Below are 18,572 nucleotides of genomic sequence, written 5' to 3' on the forward strand. Positions count from 1 at the left end.
TCGCTGCACAATCCACAAAGCCATTACTTTGACAGGCTGTCACTGAAACCGGCCCACTGAGCCATCGGCCCACCGGGAAACTCCCGGTAGTCCCGATGGCCAGTGCATGCCTGGGACCTACCTAAAGTGCCATATCAATCTGTATCCAATCAGGCAGGCCCCAGCATTACAAAGTTGTTGGCAGATCTAAAGAGGGTTTGATTCCTCCATTCCCAATGGCTGAATGAAAAAAAAAAAAGACTTGTCTTTCATCTATGGCCAGATAGTCCTCTCTTCCCCACTAATTGGACTGCAGCATTGTAATTTTGTAGCAAATCACAAAGTAAGAGGCTGCAGCAGGGGTTATTTGTGCCAGAAATTTGTGAACACAGCCAAGATAAGCACAGGCACCAAGATTTGAATAATTCAACTCTGAGCCAGCATCTCAGTCCAGTAAATAGATGCAAACCCTGTAGGTGCCTGAACAAAGATGGTTCCATCCTACTGGAAAGAAAAGCAGATGGAGACATTGTAGGGAGGAGTTCTGTGATTTTTGTTAAAGGCACTAAATATGATTTAATTAGCATGGATGCACTTAAAGTAGAACTCTGAGCTAAAACTATTTAACCTTAAAACTGCTCCCATCCCTTCCCTAACACCTATACTAACCCTGTAGAAGAAAAACGTGTATACTTGCCTATTCCCAGGGCACTCTGCTCCAATTACCAGGCAGCACTGGCTACAAAGGAGAAGAGAGAGCACTTAACAATGGCTGGAATGCCTTAACAGTGATGTCACTCATAGGCTTACTATGGGCCATCCCTTGTCGGTGCTCCCTCTTCTCTCCTTAAGCCACTGCTAGCTAAGAGAGAAGAGCTGATCACGTGATCATAACAGAGCAGAATAGGTAAGTATATGCATCTTTCTTCTAGAGGGTAATTAATACAGGTTTTGAGAAGAGGTCATTGGGAGCAGTTTTAAGCTTAAATAGTTTTAGCCCAGAGTTCTACTTTAACATGACATTTGTTGATCACGAATGAGAAAAAAATAGTAATTATGTTACTTTTATATATGTGCTCAATGGCCTAAAAACAACAACCTGCCTCACTACCAAAAATTGGTCTGCTTTAGTTATTTGACCTTGTGGAAATATAGAAACAAAAGCATTTTACAGCAAGTCCCAATGTAAGGACTATTTCTCCACATTTTGGTGCCCTCAGACAAGTTCCTCTGCATGCTTCTTATACATTACAATTTCCCATATAGCAAAATTAACAATTTTACACAGTAGCTAAATGGGTCTTCATGCCTCCTGTACCGTGTACTTGCCAACATTCTACAAAACTTTAGCAAGACACCTACAAATGAACATTGGATACAGGGTGAACCCATGATGCAAACTTCACAGAGCACTTGGGGATTTCTAAAAAGAAAGCAGAAGCTTTTTGCCTTTAGTCAGCATACCTCTGATTGATATGGAGTCGTCTGTACACAGCAAGAGGGAGGAGAAGTCACTGCTTTGACTTATTTAGCTGTGTGTGTCAGTTTGAGCTATTGACCCCTGTGAACAAGAGGTTTTTTTTTTTCTTTTTTTACCAAAGCAGAATAGAATTGACAGGTAAGCATGTGAAATGTAGCTGACTAGAAAAAAACATACACAATTATTCAGTATTTTAGATTTATCTAACTAAAAAACATTAAAAAAAAATATTTTTAAAAACAATGACACACATCAAGGGGTACTTGGTAAATATTTGCTGTAATTAAGGAGAATGTGTTAATAATGAATATAGTTGTGAGACAGGAGAGTGATACAGCATATAGTACTGGTAATTATTATATTGTACTGACCTAACATTTTTCTATCTCTACAGGAGGTTATATTACGGAGATCTTCATACAGGGAAGGTAAGACAGCTGTTTATAAAAATTTCTTAAATGACTAGTCCACTCACTGTACATGGAGAAATTATTGTTATTGAATACTTAATGTGGTTGTAAACCTTCAGATTTTTTTTTTAAAATAACAAACACAGGGCCGATCCTAGGGTCACAGACGCCTGGGTGCAGAAATATTTCTGGCGCCCCCACATGGGCGTGGTCATCTTACCAACTCCTCCCCTTTACAAATGTTTCTATGGCAACAACTCAAACACAGAGATGCTCCCCTAAGAAGTCTTTGCTACCCTGGGATCCTCCCATGATCTCTTAACAATAAAGAAGATACAGGAAGAGAGTACACTAATGAGACCTGGAGGGGAGTCTCTCTGATGCACACACAGAGGGCTGTCTGTTAGAAAGAGCCCCCATTTATAGTGCTGGATATGGTCAAAGACTGCAGACATGATACAGGAGACAGTCAGAGACTGCAATCATAGTACAAGAGATGGTGAAAAACTGCAGACATGATGCAAGAGATGGTCAGAGACTGCAGACATGATACAGGAGATGGTCAGAGACTGCAGACATAGTACAGGAGATGGTCGGAGACTGCAGACATAGTACAGGAGATGGTTAGAGACTGCAGACATAATACAGGAGATGGTCAGAGACTGCAGACATGATATGAGACGTCAGAGACTGCAAACATAGTACAGGAGATGGTCAGAGACTGCAATCATAGTACAGGAGATGGTCAGAGACTGCAGACGTAATACAAGAGATGGTCAGAGACATGGTACAGGAGATGGTCAGACTGCAGACATGGTACAGGAAATGGTCAGAGACTGCAGACATGGTACAGGAAATGGTCAGAGACTGCAGACATAATACAGGAAATGGTCAGAGACTGCAGACATAATACAGGAGATGTCAGAGACTGCAGACAAGATAGAATAGATGGTCAGAGACTGCAGACATTATACAGTAGATGGTCAGAGACTGCAGACATTATACAGTAGATGGTCAGAGACTGCAGACATTATACAAGAGATGGTCAGAGACTGCAGTTCCTATGGACGTTAGTAGATAATGGCCGATCGGCCCTCTTACCTGATACAGCAACAGTTCCTCTGATCAGGAGTCTGCTCACTCTGAATTGCCAGTGGCAACTCTGCTGGGTAGACCCCAGATCTATATTCTGGCAATGACTCCATTTCTTTCTCCGCCAGGGATGGCGCTAGGCTGTGTGGCTTTCCCTCTGGTGGCGCAGGGCAGTGGGGGTTCTCTCTCTCCTGGGTGTACTTCCCTGAAAGCTTTTCCAGGCTCCTGTCTCTCTCTCTCCCATTCAGCTGAGCATGCTGTGTGGGCTGCAGTTTCCGTGTTAAAGTGGGGCTGCCAGTCTTCAGGACTATATGTCCCACAATCCTTTTCTTTGCTCCTTTTTCTATTCTATTTTTTCCCTGGCTGATATGAAGGTGGGGGAAGAAACATAGTGGGAGGCTGTGCTGGCCAGCGCCGCTCACTAGTTTAGCAGTGCACGTGCGGAGGAGAGGGAGAGGGAGGGGAAGAGGGGAAAGAAGAGCCCGCAGCTGCAGTGGCGTCACTAGGGTTGGTGTCACCAGCTGCGGTATAACATGGTGTCACCCCCCTTCCACCAACTTTAGTTGCCCCTCAGTACAGACCCCCCTCCACTAAGTATAGACCCCTTTTCGTCAGTGCAGACCCCCCTACTAAGTATAAACCCCTCCCTCAGTACAGACCCCCTTCATCAGTATAGACCCCCAGGACAAACCCCCCATTAGTACAGACCCCCACCAGGACAAACCCCCCTCCATTATTACAGACCCCCCAGGACAAACCCCCCCTTCATTAGTACAGACCCCCCAGGACAACCCCCCCTCCATAAGTATAGACCCCCCAGGACAACCCCCCCTCCATTAGTACAGACCCCCCAGGACAAACCGCCCTCCATTAGTACAGACCCCCCAGGACATCCCCCCTCCATTGGTACAGACCCCCCCAGGACAAACCCCCCTCCATTAGTACAGACCCCCCCAGGACAAACCCCCCTCCATTAGTACAGACCCCCCAGGACATACCCCCTCCATTAGTACAGACCCCCAGGACAAATCCCCCCTCCATTAGTACAGACCCCCCCAGGAGAACCCCCCCTCCAATAGTACAGACCCCCCAGGACAAATCTCCCTTCATTAGTACCTACCCCCCAGGACAAACAAACCCCCCCTCCATTAGTACAGACCCCCCAGGACAAACCCCCTCCATTAGTACAGACCCCCCCAGGACAACCCCCCATTAGTACAGACCCCCCCAGGACAACCCCCCCATTAGTACAGACCCCCCAGGACAACCCCCCCATTAGTACAGACCCCCCCTCCAGGACAACCCCCCATTAGTACAGACCCCCCAGGACAACCCCCCAGGACAACCCCCCCATTAGTACAGACCCCCCAGGACAACCCACATTAGTACAGACCCCCCCAGGACAACCCCTCCATTAGTAGAGACCCCCCAGGACAAAACCCCCCTCCATTAGTACAGACCCCCCAGGACAAACCCCTCCCCTCCATTAGTACAGACCCCCCAAGACAAACCCCCACCATTAGTACAGACCCCCTAGGAAAAATCCCCCCTCCATTAGTATAGACCCCCCCAGGAGAACCCCCCTTCCACTAGTACAGACCCCCCCAGGACGAATCCCCCCTTCATTAGTACAGATCCCCCCAGGACAAACCCCCCTCCATAGTACAGACCCCCCAGGACAAACCCCCCCTCCATTAGTACAGACCGCCCCAGGACAAACCCCCCTCTATTAGTACAGACCCCCCCAGGACAACCCCTCCATTAGTAGGGACCCCCAGGACAAAACCCCCCTCCATTAGTACAGACCCCCCAGGACAACCCCCCCTCCATTAGTACAGACCCCCCCAAGACAAACCCCCACCATTAGTACAGACCCCCCCCCAGGACAACCCCCCCATTAGTACAGACCCCCCCAGGACAACCCCCCCATTAGTACAGACCCCCCCAGGACAACCCTCCCATTAGTACAGACCCCCCAGGACAACCCCTCCATTAGTAGAGACCCCCCAGGACAAAACCCCCCTCCATTAGTACAGACCCCCCTGGACAAACCCCTCCCCTCCATTAGTACAGACCCCCCCAAGACAAACCCCCACCATTAGTACAGACCCCCTAGGAAAAATTCCCCCTCCATTAGTACAGACCCCCCCAGGACAAACCCCCCCATTAGTACAGACCCCCCAGGACAACCCACCCCCATTATTACAGACCCCCCAGGACAACCCCCCAATTAGTACAGACCTCCCCAGGACAACCCCCCCCATTAGCACAGACCCCCCACAGGACAAACCCCCCACTAGTACAGACCCCCCACAGGACAACCCCCCCATTAGTACAGACCCCCCAGGACAACCCCCCCATTAGTACAGACCCCCCCAGGACAACCCCCCATTAGTACAGACCCCCCAGGACAAAACCCCCTCTATTAGTAGTAGAGACCCATTAACACCCGGGCAGCAGCTAGAGAGGAGAGGACAGTGTGCAGCCGCGCCGCCCGGGTGAAGAGCAGATCTAGACAGGCTTGGGCGGCAGTGAGAGACAGAGGAGGAGAACCTGTGTCAGGCTGCAGGCACGGACCGCCCTCCCCCTCAGCGAAGTCACTGCATGGCTGGTCTCTCTCTCCACACAGAGACCAGCCGCTCCGATCTCCGGTGGCTGCTCTCCTTCTCTGACAGGAAGAGGGAGGAAGGACGGGCTCTAGCAGCGAAAAACACAGCGGCCGCGCTGCGGTGGTGACCTGCGGAGGGAGCCACCTCTGGATACGGAGAGGAGGGGGAGGAGGGAGGGGAGCACTCCGGCGCTTCGGCACCCCCACCACTCTGGCGCCCGGGTGCACTGCACCACGTGCACCTACCTGGGATCAGCCCTGAACAAACATATACTTACCTCCACTGTGCAGTTCATCATCTTCTGGGGTCCCCCAGCGACGCTCGCGGCTCCTCCCCGCATCACTAAACCCCCTGGGAGAAGCACTCTGCCGGGGGGTTACCTTGCGGGTGCGCTCCCGAATCCAGCATTTGCGTGCACAGACACAGAATACCTGACTTGGCCCCGCCCCCCCAGTGCCCGTGTCATTGGATTTGATTGACAGCAGCGGGAGCCAATGGCTGCGCTGCTATGAATCTATCCAAACAAGAGCCGAGAACCCCGGGCAGAGAGGAAGAGCACGTCTCCCCCGAGGTAACGAAGGGCTCAGGTGAGTAAAACGGGGGGCTGGGGGGCCAGTCAGTGTCAGAAGTTTTTTGTCATTAAGATGAAAAAAAACGAAGGTTTACAACCCCTTTAAAGTAACAGCATATTGTACTGCTCTTTACATCAAAATAATTCAAACTTAACAGCAGGCAACAAAACAGTCAGTGGATTGATAATGGTATCCATAAATCTATGCAGAACTGAAATCAGCAAACTTACCCAGATTATTTTAAGTCTATGGGGAGCCAAAGACACAGGAGGGGGTCAGACATGCAGGAAAGATCCAGAAGTTTAGAAGAGACAAGAGCACTACCAGTGGGTTTAGACGCCAGAACAATTTATTTCATCATAGAAATCTACCATAAAACATCTAGAAGGTTTTCAGTGTTTGGTGGTCATTACAGGACTGCAGCAATGTGGGCTTTGGTAGAATGAACCTGTGGGGACACAAGCTTTCAACACTCCCAGAAGAGTTGCATGCCAAAGAGGCTTTCTGAGGTTACAGTGCTAGAATGGAGGGGAGGTAGGAGATATGGACCTCCAGAGCTTGTCTTCACTGGTGTGGTGTCCAATATTCAATGCTTGCAAATCCCTTACGCAAGCAGTTTATGAACCTGTATCAAACCACTTGGGTTAGGAAGTTGGAAGGTTACTGCACGTTGCTTAATCCTAACCCCTGAACTATGTGTTTATTTACTCCTCACCCCTTCAGTCCATGCGTTATGTAATCCTGACCCCGGAGCTCTATGCTTTATGCTCTCTTATTCTATAGCAGAATAGGCACAGGCTTTATTTAACAATACCCCTTTAGGCTCTGCTGACAGTTACTGCAATATAGCCGCATCCACAATTTGCTGTGATGTGCTACGCAACAAAAAAAAAAAGGAAGAAAATTTTGAAAACATAACAATCTTTTTACCTTTCTGCTATAAAACGTATCCAATAAAAAATTTTTAAAAATCAGATTTCTTCATCATTTTAGGCCAATATATATTCTGCTACATATTTTTGGGTAAAAAAATCCCAATCAGCATATGTACGCTTACACTAACTGACACTTTATTTTTTGTAATTCCTTTATTTTATTTTCCTAAATAATCTGCTTTTAACAGTCAAGGTATACACTAGTGACAGATAACAGAATCAAGTAGCAAAAAAGGGGTAACACAATCAGAGTAATATAACAACTAGACCCGCTCTTTACATTACGGATGGTCTAACTGACACTTTGTGGGAACCAGTGACACTAATACATTGAGCAGTGCTAAAAATATGCACTGTCACTGTAATAATGACACTGACTGGGAAGAGTTTAAACATCAAGGGCGATCAAGGGGTTAAATGTGTGCCTAGCCAGTGTTTGTGTACACTATGTGTGGAACTTTCACTAAGGGAAGTAATGGATTTCATTTCCTGCTTTGCGGGGAAAAAGAAATCCAGCACCTCCCTGCCGACAGGACAGGGCTCTGCCTTGTTTACATAGGCAGAGCCTTGTCCTGTGTGTTTTTCACACGATGACCTATTGTCTGGCACCTGCTGATCAACATATGCTGTGTTTAATCATAGCACGACCGCAGAAGTGCCGGATCACGTACTAGGTACTAGAAAGTGAAGGGAAATCTCTGCAATGGGACACAGATGGCGAAAAATAATGTCCCTTACTCTATCCAAAATGAAAAAAAAATGTTGCCTTTTGTTCTACAATAAGTTTTTATAGTCATACATAGAAATAAAACCATATAAATGTATAGGCATGATATCATCAAGAAGAAACTAGAATCATCGCTGACAACATATTCAACATATATAAGTCCCTACAAGACTTTACCCTCTACAAATCTGCCCTTCTCAAATACAACTTCTGCCTCCACACTGCTAAACAAACCTACTACAACACTCTCATGAAAACACTCTCTTCCAAACCTCGTCAAGTCTTTTCTATCCTTAATTCCTTACTTCACCCCCACTGCCCCCACCCACCAACTTGCTTACAGCCCAACAAATTGCCAACCATTTCAAAAGCAAAATCAACACAATTCGCAAGGAGATATCCAGCATTCAACTTGCTCCCCTACCCAACACATCAGGTCCAACACCACACTAAATAATCTCCTCCTTCTGCCCAGTTACCACCTATGAAGTTGATAAACTCCTCTCCATGGCCCACCTCACCACCTGTCCCCTGGACACTGTCCCCTCACAATTACTGCAACCACCTTCCCACTCTATCCTAAACTCCCTAACCCACATCTTCAACCTCTCCCTCTGCTCCGGCACCTTTCCTTCCCTGCTCAAACATGCACTGGTTAACCCCATACTTAAAAAACCCTCACTAGACCCCACCTGTTTGAATAACTTAAGACCCATCTCCCTGCTCCCATCTGCCTCCAAGCTCATCGAACGCCTTATCCATGACCGAATGAGTCGCTACCTCACGGACAACAACCTTCTCGACCCCCTACAGTCCTGCTTCCGTCCACAACATTCCACTGAAACTGCCCTACTAAAACTCACCAATGACCTACTAACTGCTAAAACCAATCACTATCACTCCATACTCATACTCTAATGCTGCGTACACACGAGCGGACTTTTTGGCCGGACTGGTCCGACGGACCGAATTCGGCTGACAATCCGACCATGTGTGGGCTCCATCGGACCTGCAGTGGACTTTTTCGGTCGAAAATCTGACGGACTTTAGATTTGGAACGTGTTTCAAATTTGTCTGACTGATTTGAGTCCGGTCGAAAAATCCGCTCGTCTGTATGCTAGTCCGACAGATGAAAACCGACGCTAGGGTAGCTATTGGCTACTGGCTATCAACTTCCTTACTTTAGTCCGGTCGTACATCATCACATACGAATCCGTCAGACTTTGGTGTGATCGTGTGTAGGCAAGTCCGTTCGTTGGAAAGTCCGTCAAAAGTCGGTCGAAATTCTGTCGGAAAGACTGTCGGACCTTTGTTGCCGAAAAGTCCGCCCATGTGTATAGGGCATTAGACCTCTCTGCTGCCTTCGACACAGTTGACCACCTGCACCTCATCGACAAAACAACACTCCCTTGGCCTCTGTGATTCTGCTTTATCCTGGTTCTGCTCCTACCTATCTCAGCACACTATCACTTACAACTCCATCTCCTTCGCTCCTCTTCCTCTCTCTGTTGGGGTACCCCAAGGCTCCGTCCTTGGGCCCCTCCTATTCTCGCTCTATACCACTTCCCTTGGCCAGTTGATAACCTCCCATGGCTTACAATACCACCTCTACGCCGATGACACCCAGATCTATCTCTCCACTCTTCAACTCACCCCCTCGATCTCCTCACGGATCTCAAACTTACTGAATGACATATCGGTATGGATGTCACACCACTTTCTCAAACTCAATCTTTCTAAAACTGAGCTTGTAATATTTTCTCCTTCCCGGTCCCCCCCCCCCCATGACTTTACCATTAAGATCAACAGCACAACCATTGGTCCCTCCACACATGCCACATCCAATCGCTGGCTAAATCCTGCCGCCTTAACCTCCGCAACATCTCCAAAATTCGACCCTTCCTGACTAATGACACCACAAAGCAACGTATTCACTCCTTAATTATTTCTCGCCTTGACTCCTGCAACTCTCTCCTTAATGGCCTACCCTTACGCAGGCTATCCCCCCTTCAGTCTATTATGAATGCTGTTGCTAGACTAATACACACCACTAATCAATCCGTGACTGCTGCCCCTCTCTGCCAATCCCTTCACTGGCTCCCCTACCCCACCATATAAAATTCAAAATGCTAACCACAACATAGAAGGCCATCCACAACATCGCCCCCAGCTACATCACCAACCTCATCTGCAGATATCGCCCAAATCGTCCCCTCCGCTCCTCCCAGGACCTCCTGCTCTCCAGCTCCCTTGTTACCTCCTCCCATGCTCGCCTTCAGGACTTCTTCAGAGCCTCTCCCATCCTCTGGAATTCCCTGCCCCGGTATATCCGATTATCCCCTATCCTGTCCACCTTTAGGAGATCCCTAAAAACTCACTTAATTAGGGAAGCCTATCCCACGCCCACCTAACAACTGTCCCTGAGCCACTCCATCAAATCATTCCCTGCATCTATTACCTTTTGTACCACAACCCCCTCCCTTTAGAATGTAAGCTCTACGAGCAGGGCCCTCCTGTCCCTTTTGTATTGAACTGTACTGTAATTGTGCTGTCCCCCCTCTTCATTGTAAAGTGCTGCGTAAACTGTTGGCACTATGTAAATCATGTATAATAATATAATAATAATAATATAATATTCCTAGGAACATGAAATCACAAAACATTAAAGTAAAAGAGCTTTAATAATAATTAGTTCATGCTTTTTATGTCTTCATACTTCTGGTCCAGAGCTAGCTGGTGTATTGTAGCCAGAATCTTTGTGAGTATGATGGTAGGGATTAAAGTAGGTAATTAACAGGCAGTAAAGGGGGAAGTGCAAGATTTCCTGCAGCAGAAGCACTGTGCCGACAGTGTCCAGAGAGGGGACTGTTTGTCTATTCAGCGTAAGATACCATGAAGTGGTAGGCTGTGTAGTCTCATTGTTCTTACCCATGGCCATTAATACTTCTATCATATGTATTTCCTCTATCTTGACAAACCATAAGCAAATTGGCCAGGGTGTGGTTTGTTTCCAATACAGTGGAATGCATGCTTTGGCTGTGTTAAGTAAGTGGATGAGTAGAGAACATTTGTACTTGTTTAACGACATAGGGGTCATGTGGAGGATGAATCAGCAGGGTCAGCCGGCATCTGAATGTCTGTCAATCTGTAGACAATACATTTGACTTGAGACTTTGGGCATGACCAAAATATGTGACACATAGTGCCTTCTTCCCTCTAAAGATGTACAATATTTGACTGCCAACACCCATCAGCCATGAAGGTTTCACCAGGTCCATGCAAAGTGGCGATGCTTTTTAGATGGACAGGTGTCTTGCCATCTGTGAAAAAATTCTCGTATAGAGCTGCACATTCCAGATATAATCCAAGAGGATGCTTGTGGTGACCACAAAGGATGGTGTCATGCAGAACCAGTGGTAACAGTAGAAAATTACCAGCACTTCAAGGATACTTTTCAAACTCTTTTATGAACACATAGGTTACATACATATTACCAATATTGCCCAGAGGAAGGGGGCCCTGCAAGACCTCAAAACATTGACATTTTGACCTTGTGTGGCATTATGTGCTCATAATAAATGTTTGAAATGCATCTTTGGAGTTCTGGTGACTTTCTACTGTTGCCACCATTCTTGGTAGGACATTCACCTGTTAAAGTCCATGAGTGACTGTACACATTTCTGGTGTTCATGTGAATATGGGCAAAGCTGATGTAATGTCTTCTGGGTGTAGTTAGTGGAAAGACATGATGTGCTGTGAGGTGACACAAATAGATGAAGAAAAGGGCTGAGTCAGAGGAACTATATAGCTGCAGGTAAAGAATGTAAGAGTATGGGTTTGTTTTCATAGTGATTTGCGCAAAATGCTACTATTATAAACCATTGTTCAGATGTTACGAACGAGTGTCAGGATTTCTTTATGTGTTGCGATATTATTACAATATTAATCTAGAACTAAGTTATGAGTCCTTCCTCAGTTTGTCACACATATGGACATACTACTCCAAGCTGTACATTGTCTAATATTGGTATCTCAGTCCCTGGATTCCTCCTTTATACATAAAGACCGCGTTACCTACTCCAAGCCAGGTATGGTGGCCCCACAGTTAAGACCTCATGCCTGGGATGTGGAACTTTCTAACCATGGGGTAAACGTTTGCTGAAAATAGAAGCAGAAGGCAAAACGGTTCTAAATGTAGTGTGATATTCTACATTTCTGTAGAAGTAGCTGATCATTCATTTATGGGATTTGATCCAGGATTATATTGTGTTATTGCTTCTATGAGGAGTTAGCATTACTAGGTTTATTTTATGTATTTTGCTGTGCACCACCGACAAGGAATTCACAGTGATAGTCACCTCATTTTGTAGATCATCAGGGGGCAAAAAGTTAGCCTTTTGGGTTATTACAGGTTAATAATAGTAACAGCAGAACCTCCTAGTCAAATTTTCAGAAAGCCTCTCTCAGAATATACAGAACAGAAGCAGGTAAAGCTCTGTCACTTTGCCGAGACCACGGCAGCTTAATGAATTTACTATGGCCCAAACTGCAGCTTAATTAATTTACTATACCCCAAACTGCACATTTACTGGGCAGGGGTAGTGAACACAGTAAATGCCAATCAGATCTCCCTTTGACTCAACCCTAAACCATGCCTATTGGGCATACTAGATGACCTCCAACTATCAGCCTACACCAGAGAAGCAGTGGCTAGAGCCATTTTTCAAGCCCAGAGAGTCATTTTAAGGCATGAGAAATCACCTGATTCCCCTTCCTATAAACAGGGCCGATCCTGGACGGGGTGCACGGGGTGCAGTGCACCCGGGCGCCACGGAGGTAGGGGCGCTGAAGTGCCAGAGTGCTCCCCTCCCTCCTCCTCCTCCTCCCCTTGTACGTTGGCGGCTCTCTCTGCCGGTCGCCGCCGCTGTGTCTCTTGCCGAAGCCCATCCCCCCTCCCTCCTCCTGTCAGAGGAGGGGAGCAGAAACAGCTGGAGATCGGAGCAGCTATGTCTCTGTGTGCAGAGAGACCAGCCGCGCAGTGACGTCACGGGGGGCGGTCCGTGCCCGACGTGTTCCAGTTCTCCTCCTTCTCCTGTGTAACTCCCGCCTGCTGCCCAACCTCTCCTCTCCAGCTGCTGCCCGGGTGTTTTTTAATTATCTTAATGGAGGGGTGGGGTGATTTGTCGGGGGTCTATACTAATGGAAGGGGGGGTTGTCCTGGGGGGTCTTTACACCTGGGGGGGTTTGTCCTGGGGGGGTTGATACTAATGTAGGGGGGTGGTTTGTTCTGGGGGGGTCTGTACTAATGTAGGGGGGGTGGTTTGTTCTGGGGGTCTATACTAATATAGGGGGTGGTTTGTTCTGGGGGTCTGTACTAATGGAGGGGGGGTGGTTTGTTCTGGGGGGGTCTGTGCTAATGGAGGGGGGTGGTTGGTTCTGGGGGGTTTGTACTAATGGAAGGGGGGTGGTTTGTTCTGGGGGTCTGTACTAATGTGGGGGGGGGGGTGGTTTGTTCTGGGGGGTCTGTACTAATGTAGGGGGGGTGGTTTGTTCTGGGGGTCTGTACTATTGTAGGGGGGGTGGTTTTTCTGGGGGGGTCTGTACTAATGGAGGGGGGTGGTTTGTTCTGGGGGGTCTGTACTAATGTAGGGGGGTAGTTTGTCTGGGGGGGTCTGTACTAATGAAGGGGGTGGTTTGTCCTGGGGGGGTCTGTACTAATGGAGGGGAGGTGGTTTGTTCTGGGGGGTCTACTAATGTAGGGGGGTGGTTTGTCCGGGGGGTCTGTACTAATGGAGGGGGTTGGTTTGTTCTGGGGGGGTCTGTGCTAATGGAGGGGGGTGGTTGGTTCTGGGGGGTTTGTACTAATGGAAGGGGGGTGGTTTGTTCTGGGGGTCTGTACTAATGTGGGGGGGGGGGGGTGGTTTGTTCTGGGGGGTCTGTACTAATGTAGGGGGGGTGGTTTGTTCTGGGGGTCTGTACTATTGTAGGGGGGGTGGTTTTTCTGGGGGGGTCTGTACTAATGGAGGGGGGTGGTTTGTTCTGGGGGGTCTGTACTAATGTAGGGGGGTAGTTTGTCTGGGGGGGTCTGTACTAATGAAGGGGGTGGTTTGTCCTGGGGGGGTCTGTACTAATGGAGGGGAGGTGGTTTGTTCTGGGGGGTCTACTAATGTAGGGGGGTGGTTTGTCCGGGGGGTCTGTACTAATGGAGGGGGTTGGTTTGTTCTGGGGGGTCTGTACTAATGTAGGGGGAGTGGTTTGTCCGGGGTCTGTACTAATGAAGGGGGTGGTTTCTCCTGGGGGGTCTGTACTAATGGAGGGGAGGTGGTTTGTTCTGGGGGTCTGTACTAATGGAGGGGGGTGGTTTGTTCTGGGGGGTCTGTACTAATGGAGGGGGGTGGTTGGTTCTGGGGGGTTTGTACTAATGGAAGGGGGGTGGTTTGTTCAGGGTGTCTGTACTAATGTGGGGGGAAGGTTTGTTCTGGGGGGTCTGTACTAATGTAGGGGGGTGGTTTGTTCTGGGGGGTCTGTACTAATGTAGGGAGGGTGGTTTGTCCAGGGGGTCTGTACTAATGGAGGGGGGTGGTTTGTTCTGGGGGGTCTGTACTAATGTAGGGGGGTGGTTTGTCCGGGGGGTCTGTACTAATGAAGGGGATGGTTTGTCCTGGGGGGTCTGTACTAATGGAGGGGAGGTGATTTGTTCTGGGGGGTCTACTAATGTAGGGGGGTGGTTTGTCCGGGGGGTCTGTACTAATGGAGGGGGTTGGTTTGTTCTGGGGGTCTGTACTAATGTAGGGGGGGTGGTTTGTCCGGGGGGTCTGTACTAATGAAGGGGGTGGTTTCTCCTGGGTGGGGTCTGTACTAATGGAGGGGAGGTGGTTTGTTCTGGGGGTCTGTACTAATGGAGGGGGTGGTTTGTTCTGGGGGGTCTGTACTAATGGAGGGGAGTGGTTTGTCCTGGGGGGTCTGTACTAATGGAGGGGGGTGGTTTGTCCAGGGGGTCTGTACTAATAGAGGGGGGTGGTTTGTTCTGGGGTTCTGTACTAATGAAGGGGGTGTGGTTTGTCCTGGGGGGTCTGTACTAATGGAGGGGGGGTTTGTCTGGGGGGTCTGTACTAATGGAGGGGGGTGGTTTGTTCTGGGGGGTCTGTACTAATGGAGGGAGGTCTGTACTATTGGAGGGGGGGTGGTTTGTTCTGGGGGGGGTCTGTACTAATGGAGGGGGGTCTTATACTAATGGGGGGTGGTTTGTCCCGGGGGTCTGTACTTATGGAGGGGGGTGGTTTGTTTTGGCGGGGTCTGTACTAATGGAGGGGGGTGGTTCTGTACTAATGGGGGTTGTTTTTTCCTGAGGGGGTCTGTACTAAAAGAGGGGGTGGTTCTGTACTAATGGAAGGGGGCGGTTTGTCCTGAGGGGGGTTCTGTACTAATGGAGGGGGGTGGTTTGTCCTGAGGGGGGTCTATACAGATAGAGGGGGTGTTTTGTCCTGGGGGGTCTATACTGATGGGGGGTCTGTACTGATGAAGGGGTTTATACTTAGTGGGGGGTCTGCACTGATGGAGGGGGTCTGTACTGAGGGGCGACTATAGTTGGTGGAGGGGGGTGATACCATCTTTTACAGCACCGGGTGACACTCCTCTCCCTCTCCTCTGCGCGCACGCTACTGTACTAGTGAGCGACGCACTATGTTTCTTCCCCCGCCTTCATATCGGCCAGGGAAGAAAAAAAAGGAGCAAAGAGGATTGTGGAACATGTAGTCCCGAGGACTGGCAGCCCCACTGTAACGCAGAAACTGCAGCCCACACAGCATGCTCAGCTGAATGGGAGAGAGAGAGAGACAGGAGCCCGGGAAAGCTTTCGGGGAAGTACACCCAGGACTCCAGAGGGAGAGGACAGTGCTGAGAGAACACCATCAGAGAGAGAACCCTGCTGCCCTGCACCACCAGAGGGAAAGCCACACAGCCTAGTGCCATCCCTGGCGGAGAAAGGAATGGAGTCATTGCCAGAATACAGATCTGGGCTCTACCCAGCGGAGTCGCCACGGGCAATTCAGAGTGAGCTGACTCCTGATCAGAGGAACCGTTGTTGCTAGGTCAGGTGAGAGGGCCGATCGGCTATTATCTACTAACGTCCATAGGAACTGCAGTCTCTGACCATCTCTTGTAACATGTCTGCAGTCTCTGACCAGCTCGTGTACTATGTCTGCAGTCTCTGACCATCTCCTGTACTATATCTCCAGTCTCTGACCATCTCCTGTAGTATGTCTGCAATCTCTGACCATCTCCTGTAATATGTCCGCAGTCTCTGACCATTACTTGTATTATGTCTGCAGTCTTTGACCATCTTCTGTATTATGTCTGCCATCTCTGACCGTCTCCTGTAGTATGTCTGCAGTCTCTGACCATCTCCTCTAATATGTCTGCATTCTCTGACCATCTTCTGTACTATGTCTGCAGTCTCTGACCATCTCTTTTAACATGTCTGCAGTCTCTGACCATCTCTTGTATCATGTCTGCAGTCTCTGACCATCTCCTGTATTATGTCTGCAGTCTCTGAACATCTCTTGTATCATGTCTGCAGTCTCTAACCATCTCTTGTATCATGTCTGCCGTCTCTGACCATTTCTTGTATTATGTCTGCAGTCTCTGGCCATCTCTTGTATTATGTCTGCAGTCTCTGACCATCTCTTGTATCATGTCTGTAGTCTCTGACCATCTCCTGTATTATGTCTGCAGTCTCTGACCATCTCTTGTATTTTGTCTGCAGTCTCTGATCATCTCCTGTATTATGTCTGCCGTCTCTGACCATCTCTTGTATCATGTCTGCAGTCTCTGACCATCTCCTGTAGTATGTCTGCAGTCTCTGACCATCTCTTGTATCATGTCTACTGTCTCTAACCATTTCCTGTACTATGTCTGGGGCCTCTCTCTAACAGACACTCTAACAGAAGCCCTCTCTGTGTGCATCAGAGACACTCCCCTCCAGGTCTCATTAGTGTACGCTCTTCCTGCATTTTCTTTATTGTTAAAAGATCATGGGAGGATCCCAGGGTAACGAAGACTTCTTAGGGGAGCATCTCTGTGTTTGAGTTGTTGCCATAGTAACATTTGTAAAGGGGAGGAGTTGGTAAGATGACCACGCCCACGTGGGGGCACCAGAAATATTTCTGCACCCAGGCGTCTGTGACCCTAGGATCGGCCCTGCCTATAAAGAATGGTTTCAGTGTACGGGAGAAACTCTCAAGATGGAGAAGTACTTATACCAACACAGGGGATGCCCTCGAAAATATGATAACCCTCCGGGGGGCCCATAGTTGGACACGCTTGACCTAATCTTGGATAGGTTCTTGATCGGTTAAAGTATAGTCCATTGGCTATTGAATGCAGCCTAGAGGCTGGAAAACGAAAGAAGGTTCCTCTATTGTATAATGTCTTTCATTTATTGTGCCGCTAGGATGATTTTTTAAAAACTTGCTGGTCTCTGTTAGGACATTCCCAGTCTGTATCATTGGATGATTTTGATTCTGTACATGAAACTGCTAGCTTTGGCTGTGGATACTGATCTGTACTGGAATTGAAGTGTCTTTTTTTTTTTTTTTCTTTTTCAATAGAGTTCGTGATTTTAAAAAAAATCTGTCACTTTATTTATGCTGCACCAGAGGAATGGATGAAACAATACGTTTTCAATGCTACCTTCATACTGTAACTATATCATGTTATTTCCAGCAGATGGCAGAGCTGAGTCAAACTTAAATAGTACTCAGAACAGTGCAGCTCAGAACTTCAGAAGTGACACAGAGGACAATCAGGTGGGTACCATAGTGTACTATAGTGTAAGGACATGGTAAAAAGAGCAATTTAGCACTACGTTTCAAAAAAAGGAAAACACACCTTATACTAAAATAAAGTACAACATGCCCATCTGTCAGACAGGGCGGTGGAGCTTATCAATAAACTACATATCATATCCTTTCCAAGAACACATTGGGCAGGCTCTATGAAGATGTGCAGGTTGATCACGTGGCAGCATAGCAGTGGATTACACTGTGACAAATGTGACAGCAGGTGTTACTTTATAAATTCTGTCCTTCCAGTTAAACGTGTTACAACAATCGCCCATCTGTCATTGTCCTAAGCTACTGACCTAACTATAGATGGTGGCGATGTGAGGAATGCGGTGCCACTTAAGTATTTTTATCCCTGCCAGCTTATAATCAACTATTCATAGCCACTTCCATCCAAATACCATGATTAAATCCAAATAAATAAATGCAGGCATTGCATTCTGTGACATTGGCTTAAAGAGAACAGTTAAATATTTCTGAGCTGTAACATGAAACTGCCAGAGTTGCTAATCACAGATTTATGCCAACAATTGCTGGGTGATATTTCAGAACATGACAATGCCAAAATCTGACTATAAGCCAGGTTCATTTTAGATGCTGGAATTTGTTCCACTGTAAACGACTTATATATGCATGCAACCAGTTGTGTCCTCCCCAAATCCAAATAAATAAAATAAAATGACTGTTCTGTACCCCTTGTGTGTGTTTATAATATACATTGGGTGCCTTTAAAAAAGGTGTGCTTGTTTGCTTTAGAATATTGTTCTCCAAACTGTGGCCCATTTCTTGTTTTTATCTGGCCCTTGGGGCAATGACAATGGTGGGGCACTATTCCTCCCATTGATACCAAAGATGGGGCACTATTACTCCCACTAACACCAATAATGGGATACTATTACACTTACTGACACTGTTGATGGGCACTA

General features: G+C 47.8%; 1 protein-coding gene across 9 annotated transcripts in view; it reads left to right on the top strand.

Annotated features, from left to right (window-relative positions):
* Positions 1 to 18,572, top strand: part of SORBS3 (sorbin and SH3 domain containing 3) — a 90,092-nt gene that overhangs the window by 33,711 nt on the left and 37,809 nt on the right. For 8 of the 9 annotated variants that reach the window (XM_073622282.1, XM_073622288.1, XM_073622280.1 and 5 more), the window contains exons 8-9: positions 1,854 to 1,887; positions 17,528 to 17,610. In XM_073622282.1, coding sequence (XP_073478383.1) covers positions 1,854 to 1,887; positions 17,528 to 17,610 — 117 coding nt within the window. The remainder of the gene's footprint in view (positions 1 to 1,853; positions 1,888 to 17,527; positions 17,611 to 18,572) is intronic. The other variant, XM_073622286.1, reaches the window with a different exon arrangement.

Source organism: Aquarana catesbeiana, linkage group LG03 (assembly GCF_042186555.1).
Source record: "Aquarana catesbeiana isolate 2022-GZ linkage group LG03, ASM4218655v1, whole genome shotgun sequence".
NCBI lineage: Eukaryota > Metazoa > Chordata > Amphibia > Anura > Ranidae > Aquarana > Aquarana catesbeiana.